At 39.9% G+C, this 9,590-nt stretch overlaps 1 protein-coding gene across 1 annotated transcript; it reads right to left on the reverse strand.

Moving 5' to 3' along the window:
- Positions 1 to 177: 177 nt before the first annotated feature.
- On the reverse strand, positions 178 to 8,725 carry LOC116310703 (sphingosine-1-phosphate phosphatase 1-like). The gene is made up of 3 exons (XM_031727570.2): positions 7,689 to 8,725; positions 3,322 to 3,411; positions 178 to 2,334 (listed from the first exon to the last, which is right to left on the reverse strand). Exons 1-3 carry the CDS (start codon positions 8,373 to 8,375, stop codon positions 1,783 to 1,785), a joined length of 1,329 nt encoding a protein of 442 aa, XP_031583430.1. The 5' UTR covers positions 8,376 to 8,725; the 3' UTR covers positions 178 to 1,782.
- Positions 8,726 to 9,590: the final 865 nt, after the last annotated feature.

Below are 9,590 nucleotides of genomic sequence, written 5' to 3' on the forward strand. Positions count from 1 at the left end.
CCCAGATGCACTAAATGGTTTCCATTGATTTTCTTAACAGCTTATCCAGATCCAGGTTGTGGCCATCACTGGGTGAGAGATGGGGCACGTTGTGGAGAGGTCTCCTGTCTGTGTTGTGAGTGGTTTCACCTGAATTTACTTATAATATAATAAAACAAAACAAAATATTCTTTTTTCTTTTTAAAATATTTTATTTTTTTATTGTCTCCTAATGCTTTAAATGCACACAGGTATCAGATAACAGGAAAAAAATGGGAGAACTGATGGAAATAGCCCTACATGTTCTGATATGAGTCAGGCATTAATATGGGACTGATTATTAAAACAACACAAGAAATTACAAACAGTTACAACAATCAGACAAATTTTAGGGTCTGCGAGAGTAAGGAGAACTGAAATGTCTCTTCTTCATTCAGAGCAATAAAGTATGAATATTAAATTCCATTGTTTCCCAATACAACCATTCATCAAATACAATGATAAAATAATTTATCAAAAATATTGTTTTTCATTAATTCTCTACTATCAATCGACTTAACCTAAATTTGGGCCAAAGTTACACAGGACAACGCTGAATATGGAAATGTAGAAAAATACTGATGACATATACGACCCACTAAAAGGTAAAGAGTCCTGCGTATTTACATACAGATCATTAAATGTCCTGACGCCTGGAAGCTTAAATACTTACAGTATTTTTCATCGCTTTGATTTACAGATTAATATTTTGGTTTAATTTCAAAGAGTCAAACTCTCCAAAAACAAAAAAAGTTATATTTGAACAATAGATTCCACAATGATGAATATGAGCATCATTACAGTAGTTTATATTTATGTAGCTCCAGTTAACACTTAAATGTGTTGACCACAGATGGATCTTAAAGGATAAGGCAGGTGATATCCCATCCATTTAATAATTCAACAAATCCCCCAAAAAGATCAAAACCAAAAGTCACATTACTTTTAAACTCCTCCAGAGCATGGCTGTCAGCTCTTAAACTTAAGCCAATGGGTTTTGCAGTTTTTAGCAAATAATTATTCATAAATAATTAATACTTGTGGTTTATCTGTATCAGCATGACTGCATACGTGAGCTGTTGTTCTCATGGTAATGAAACGTCACACCCGAGGGGTGTAGTACAAACAAAGTTCACCAAAGCCAGGCTTTCTTTGCCTCAGCTGGCTCAACAAAACCTAAAACCACAGTTGGAGATAACAGATATGACAACAGTGGTTCTTATCGTTCACTGTTAGGCGAGGTTTTCTCAATGCTAACAAAGAGTGCATTTCACGGGTCACGTGACTCTTCTTCTTCTGCACAAAAGGTTCCCTATGTCTGTCGCCTAGTCGATCAGAAATGTTATCAGATGAAAAATTGGTGATTCATAAAGATAACATAAAAATGACAAGAGATTAATGCTGCAGAAAATCATTAATCTTGGGATTTATCCCACAGAGCCATAAAATAAACATTTTAATTCAAGTTAATTATTTTAGTGATGAGTGAGCTCTCAGTTGAAACTTTCAACTGCTCGACACAGCACTTTAAACCATTAATCCAACTTCGTAGTACACCCCTCTGGCTGGATACACACGACACCGTCGATCGATTCATTACTGATTCTAGTCTTTTGATGGGATTTAACGATAATGGAAACGCATAATACCATAGGATTTATCCTTTAAAACGTCCTTTATCATGCAGAAACAGAGCCTTCCCTTGTGTCAAAACAAGCAGCATGTTCACCATATCAACAGGACATGGCAGTTTGCACACAACAGTTAGGCAAGACCTAAGATCTTAAAGAGGAGAGGCACAAAGCACACACAACTAAAACCCACAACACTGTAGACGATGTAACGATATGGCAGCTCCACTTTCATTTGCTGCCTCGCCTGTCTTACATCGTCCATGGGCAGCCCAAACAGTCGGCATAAGAAAGGAATAGTCACTGCTTTCATAATCATCCTCGTGACGAGGAGGACGGCAACTCCGATGAAGAAGCGCAGCATGGAGCGCAACACCAAGCTAACGCTGAGTGATGGCAACGTTAGAGGAAGCGACGACAGTGGAGGATCCAGCTGGAGGCCCAGCAGATAGTTCACGTGGGAAGCTAAAGCAGCTCCTGCCCCAGTGCCCAGTGCTTGAGCTGTATCGCCCCGAGAGGTGCTCCATGAATCCAGAGAGAAAGCCACAAGTCCAAAGCCCACATGTGACACGACAATCATAAGTGGAGCGTAGCTCCCCATCATGTAGTAGTTGTCAATCCTTCCCAGGTTTGGTTGGAAGAAGGCGAGAATAAGGAGGGTGTACAGGAAGCCAGTGATTACCTCCTGAAACACAGGGACATAAATCACTGTAAAGCAGCAAGGCAGTTTCAGCAGCATTAAAGGAAAGACAGAGTGTTGACAATTTACAGCTGATGATATATGTTTAATAACAATTTAATATTTTTTTTTAAAGTAACAGCAGTAGACACATGCAATAAACAACCAAATAAAAAAATGCTGCTACCTGCCCTGCAGGAGGTGCTACACTTATACTTTCCTCCATGAAACATGTCCTTTAAACTGCAGATTACTTCGTAGTCATAAAAAAGTCCAGTTAAGATCAGGTGAGGTGCTGACAGATGAGCAGGTGTTACCATTGGAGGAAGCAGTATCTCCATAGAGCTGCTGCCAGGTCACAGGTTTGCAGGTCACAGTATCTAATCTAATCTCAGCGCTTTAATTTGTTTATTGGCTCTGCTAACATCATGTTACATGAACTATAAATTTCAAGTTCATACTTATGTTATAAACCTGTTGATGGGCTTAGTATTGTGTTTTAGTGACAATACAGAAATGCTAAAATACTGTATCTTCAAATTATATTTAAATAAATCCAGGAAAAAGTAATAAAAATTATTACTAAACCCTTCCCAGGATTATTCCTATTTATCTACACCATTTTCAAATTCCCAAGGTTTCCCCAATTACAATAAATTTTACCTTTTCCCTAAACAGCCAGCTTGAAAGACCATTAACCAAAGGCCAAGAGATGTTTTTTTATCAGAGGTTTCCAAAACCCAGCAGTATGGTACGCAGATTAAAAAAACAAAAACAAAAAAAACCCCGTTTACTTCTTCTAACCGCTTAAGCTACACACAACAGGAAATTTATTAAGTAATCAGAAAAAATTTAAGTTGATACTAACAATTGGAAAAAATAATGTTTTGTTTTCAACTAAACGTCATCTGACAGCTGCTCTCACTGCAACAGTTGGATCGCTGATCACCACTGAGAACATTTAATTTCATGTTAAAAACTGCATTTACTTACCAGAACGGAGTGCATCCCCATGTAGACTCGGCTTACACAGACCAGGACACTCCAGCTGAGAGCCACACAGAAGCCCAAGAGGAAAGGATACTATAAGAGAAAACAGAGAATGCATTAAAAAAGCTGAGAAGATGTCTTAATTGGAACAGAGCCAAGCTACCCAGGATGTTCACTATCACTGGAAATCACGGCTTTAAAAACTGCTGTGATCAGCAACCTAAATCATATTGTATTTGAAACTGATGCAAAGTTCACTGAAAATGAGTTGTGAAAACAACTCTGAGTCTCCGTTAGTCTGCCCTTTGTCACAGTAGTGCATTAAAAGCTGAACGTTAACAACAGCATGGTCACAATGGCCACAATGTTGAGACATCTGTTTACCATGATTAGCACCTTACTCAGCGTTTCCTGAGTAACATGACACGACTATCAGCTGAGAATGGCATCACTTGTGTAAACTAAATGCAAACTGAACTATTGGTAGAGTAAACTGCGACCTGATTTTATCTGTGCGCGAAAAGTGGAATTAAGCAAGTTTGATCAATATTTATCGTGGGTGGACGTGAAAGAGTTGCAGATTTCCTGGAAAAAGTTGTTGAGATATTTAATTCAGAACCACAATGTCAGCTTCACCGTGGTGCAAGTTGAAAAAAAAGTAGCTGCTTCATCCTCTGAACCAATCAGTTGGACTGACTGAAAAACCAACAGTCAATTCTAGCAAATATTGGCCTTGGAGATGGCTCTCAGCCTATCAGCAAATAAGTAGCCATTTACCAATAGCAGTGGCCAATGATTATCTCTTGTTCCATATTAGCTTTGGCTAAATATTTAAAAATAGTGCAAAGAAAAGCTGGAAGTCTTTACACCAGCTGGGTTATTTTCATAAAATCTCTGGCACAAAACGGATAATAAATAACACCAAAAAACAAAAATTAAAACCAAATAGCTGCACTGGCTATCAGCCAAATTGTCATCTATATATTTAGATAACCCTCCCGCCATACTATGATAGCTTTTTTTATGGCGTATATCTTATCTTTTGAAACCTTTTGTAACCTTCTTCTCTGAAATTTTTCACCTCTTCCTCTGAAGTCCTGACACTGCAGCAACTTAATAACACGGAAGAAGGTTCATGCAGTTCAGAGAGCTACATTTATTCAGTTCAAGGCCTGGTTGCAGGTGTACTATCAACAACATACACTTATTCAGGTACTGAGTGCTTCCTCCCTGGTGCTGACATTCCTTTCTCTCTCTTTCCATCCTTTTTATCTCTCTGCACAAACCCCCCTTTTATATCCTCTACTTCTCTGTTCCTTACTTTTGTCTCTGCCATTGCTCAAAGAATCGACACAGGCCAAATTCTTTGGCAGCTCCTGTTTTTGTCTCTGCTGTGTCCACAAAATAGTTTAAGAAGAGACGTATAATGGACCCCTGTTATGTTTGTTTTGTGTACTTAGGCTTGTTTTACTGTACCACTGTGAAGGAAAACATAGTGAGGCAAATGAGAGGGGTGTGAAAAAATGAGGTCTTTCAAATCAAAAAAAGATTAGGTAAGCATTAACTGTAGTTTGAGTAGTGAATTCATCATAAAAGTTGCATTTAAGAGTTGTTGCCACCTCTATTTTGGGACAGAATCCATTTCTTTTTTGGTCATTTATTGATTAAAAGTTCTCACCACTCAATATAACCCATTCACAGCTTTAGACACATGTTTATCTGTATTCATTCATGCGTTTTAAGTTCAAACCATTTTAACTGACTATGACTGACTATGCAGGCAGTGGATCATTTTTGTTCGGAGCATGAAGGCTGGAAAAAAAAAATGTTTTGAGTTCTTCGATCTGGTCCAACTGGACTTCTCCGCCCACTTTCCTAGAAAAACGACTCAATCACAGGATACCTTTGACACTTTCTCCTCCCAAAGCACATTCATTGCTTCCTGCTCTTGCTCTGATATTGTGAAGCATCAAGTCTTTGTTCATTTAAATAAAAACAAAACAAAGCTCGGTTCTTTCTCCTTATGTAAATCTGTAATCCAGCCTGTCAGTCCACTTCTTTAATGTCTTGTTCGGATCACAAATCAAAGCATAAGCTTGATTTATTACAGCTTTTGTTATGATTCGATCTAAGCTGTTCTGTTCTTCATTAAAGACTGGTCACTGAAGACTAACTGGGATTTAAATGGCAGTCCTTCAGTCGGATTGGCTGGCTCTTTGACACCGAGGGGCCCTGCACAAAATAGTGTATGCTGGGCTTTCTGTCGGTCTGCGCTTTTCATCGTCAAGTTTACAGGAAAAGAAAAAAACAAAACAAAAAAGAAAACATTTGGACCCCATCTGGGGACCTTGGCACCTCTGCCCACCTGTGCCGTGAGTTATCAAAGTGTCCTCATATCCTATGTTAAAGCTAGACCTTTGAAATCTAAGGCAACATGAAGAAAAAAAGCATTTACAATGGTGTTCAAAGAGCATGCCTTGACCAGGAATTTCACATATACAAATCATTTCTGAAGACAGCATGTTTCACTGAGTAGCATAACAATTGGAAAAGCTTTGTATTGAGATCGCAGTAAAAGTAAAGCAAGTTGGTATTTGACAGATGCTCTCAAAATATTCCAAAATGAGCCTCTGCAACCTTTAGAAATCAGATTTATGGCTGAAATATTACAAAATAAAAAGTTCACCAAGGTTCACTCTGACACAAAAAGAACTGAAACTGCTAAAAGGCATGCTTACGCAGCATTTCTCCTGCATATCCATCATATTATATATTTGAGCAACCAAAAATAAAAATGTTGCCTTTGCAAAGTAAAATCATTAAGAGTGCAATTGCAAGGTTTTCATAAGTGACCTTTAATGTACTGGAATAAAATTAATTTTTGTTTATCAAATGGCCAAATAAAATAACAGGAAAATATATTAACTTTTTTTTTTTTTAAGTCAACACAGACTCGTGTCCTTGAATATATGCAGATTAAACAAGCAGTCACCTGTGTGCAGTCACCTCAGTAAAGTCTAATCTAAGCCAAAAAGATCTGCTATATGGCTGAAAGTAACATCTAGTGCTCCTGCAAATGCAAACGTCCTTTTATACAGTCCTCCAAAATCCCAACTGCACAGTGATCAGTGTTGATGACCCTGTGCTTCAGAGTTCACCAGGAATGGGAGAAGTGTGAAAAAAGCATCAGAGAAAACAAAAATACAGTATAAAACATACAGGCAGTGCCTGCAGTGGACATTTTTTAAATTGGTTTTAACATTTAGTTTCACTTCAGCTCTTTGTATGTTATAGCTTCAATCTTCTCCACGGCTGGCTAGTGAACCAACAACAACACAAACATGAGTAGCCCACAGACCAGTTGCACCACATATTTTTTACACTGCCCAATCTGACAAGAAACGCTCTTCAGCAGAGAGACAGGACTATTTACAGGCTCCCATAGCTGAACCATAATTTCCCCCATAACAGAATACAGACTTATGTGTTGGTCTTAAATGATAAATTCTTACTATTTGAGTTTTCTGAAAGATGACTATAATTTTAAAGGATGATGCACTTTGCAGGACCAGCAGATGTGTCAAATAGCACTTGTAGTAAAAACATAAAGCAACACTGGGGGTTCAAACTCCAGGGCTGTAACAGTGTGCATACAAAGCATATGCATCCTGTTCAGGCCTGTTCCTGTCCAGAGGAAAGCCATTGTGTGGACTGTGCCTTGAACACTCGGCTATGAAACTGGGACAAGTGGGATCTCTGTTTTTCACGGACAGTCGGAGAGTACTGGAGTCTCTCTACAACTTTAACTGCAGTTATCATAGTTTTATGTGGACTGATCATGCTTACCACCATGCACAATGAAACATTCAACTCCCTAATTGTCCATTCTGGGACAGAAAAGACCCCCGCTGGAGACAAAGGTCCCCTTTGGGGTTGTGTCCACTGTCAAACTCTACCAAATCAAACAAAAATCTTTTTTTTTAAATTTTGCATATCTTATAATAGTAAAATATCAAACTGCTGCTACAGACTGACAGAAGCTACCCTGTCTCTACCCTGTCTAGTTATAGGGCAGCATGCATGGCGAATCTAAAGGGGAGGTAGCAAGTACTCCAACCGTAAGTGTATTATTTTGGAGGTTTAGGTTATTATTAAGATTAAACTGAAAGTAAAGGAGAGCAGTGTAATGAGCATTTCTCTGAGCCAGTGAAGCTCTGATCTACTCGCCCAGAGGTCAGTGGGGAAAAACTTCTACTGGACACTGTAATTTAGTTTTTTTTTTGTTTTTTTCTTCTGGGGTGTGTCTAGCTATATATTTATTACACTTTTTTAAACCGATTAAAGCACCTGGACTGTGTACATATGCTCACCTGCCACCGTCCGTAGGTCAGCATGAAGAGACAGAAAGGCAGAGCCGTGCCCGTCATGGCGTGCGTGGACGGCATGCTGTACTCGGAGTTGTAGAAGACCTCCACCTTTACCACAGGAGGAGAGGCCGGCCGGGACCAGCGGATCATGTCCTTGGTGGACTGCCCCACGAACAGGTTCCAGGCCCAGACCACGATGAGTCTCCGGCTGACCAGGGCGTCGATGTTCCATAAGACGAAGGGGAAGAAGATGATGAAGAACATCTCGTTGCCCAGCTCAGTGCCAAACGTGAACAGGTAGAACAGAAACTTGTTGTGGATCAGGAACTCCTGACCGGAATCCCCGGTCAGTGAGTTCCTCCGGAGGGGTTTTGCTATGGTGGTTTCTGAGTCTGCTGCTGCTGATGAGCCATCGGGCCCGGTGGTGTCGTCACCCAGCATCCCGTTAACTTGCGGCGTAGGACCATCTCCGGCTGCTCCATTCCCAACACCTGCATCTGAGCTCTGGGCACCTTGCTGGACCCGCTTCCTCAGCCCAGGATGGTCCGGCTCAGACACCCCGCTGTCCGGTGCGTTCGGTGCATCCGGAAATGTTCCTTCAACGCCGCAGAAATGTTGAAACCTTGCTACAAGTTCGGGGTCCTGTAGATAATTACATATCTGCACAAACGTCTTTACAAAGTTCGCCATATTTTAAAATAATTTATATCAGTAGGCAAACAGGAGGTAACTATATTTAGTCATAAAAAGAGGAGTTCATCATCCAGGAAGCTAGACAGAAGTGCAGCTCGGCGGCCGTTGCATTCCTCTCAACGAAACAAAATACCACAAACCGAGCTAGCAGAGCGGCTAGGAACGCCTCTATCTGCTGCCTGCATTCAAAGCACCGACCTTGAATAACAGCATGGAAACTCTGGCGCCGAGCATACAAAGTCCGTGCCAGTTAACCGTATGTAACGCGAACTCATACAAACAACAACTAACTGCGTCAGGCCGTTATTCCTCGTTTCGCTAGGCTTCTTCTTCGTCTGATCTGAATGTTGACAGGCCAAAGCACATGTTCAGCTAGCACCCCCTGCTGAACATGTTGCACATTACACATAATCCAGATGACCAGTGATGTGAGGCATCCTGTCTGATGATGACTGATTAAAGAGATACATTAAGACACTTCTTCTGTAGTTTGGTTAAGTTAGATCACACTACTACATGTTGTTTATTGTGTTATTTGTATAGCACTAGCTTATATCAAATATTTATTGACACACACCTGTCAGAGATTCGTTGTAGGCATGAATAGATTTAAATAGCTTAAGAAACTGAGACACAAAAGAGCACATTCATTTATTGAAAGGCAAAAAAGAGTTCTAATGAGCTCTAAAATAATTTTTTGGTATGACCACATTTATTCATCAACACAGCCTGAACTCTTGCAAGTTTTCTTGTAAGTTTTAAGTTGTCTTCAGGAATAGTTCTCCAGGCTTCTTGAAGGACTATTAAAGCTCTTCTTTGGATGTTGACTGCCTTTTGTTTTGTTGTCTGTCAAGATGATTCCACACTGCTTTAGTAAGTTGAGGTTGAGGCTTCGGGAAGGCTAATCCATGACTGATGGTGATCCATTAAATGTTTTTTCTCTCCAGCTTTTCTCATTATTGCACTGTCAGTGTTTTGGGGTTCATTGTCATGTTGAAAAAGGCTCTTGCCAGTCAGGTGCTATCCACATACTATTGGGCTGTGGATCATAATATGAAATTATTTTTCTGCATTCATAATTCCATTAATTTTGATAAAATCTCCAACACTGCTGGATGAAATGCTGCCCCCACTCATGACAAAGCTGTCACCGTGTTTTACAGATGACTGTAGACACTCACTGTTGTGTCTCTGTCCTAACTTTTATACATA

The sequence above is a fragment of the Oreochromis aureus genome, linkage group 15 (genome assembly GCF_013358895.1).
Source record: "Oreochromis aureus strain Israel breed Guangdong linkage group 15, ZZ_aureus, whole genome shotgun sequence".
Classification (NCBI taxonomy): domain Eukaryota; kingdom Metazoa; phylum Chordata; class Actinopteri; order Cichliformes; family Cichlidae; genus Oreochromis; species Oreochromis aureus.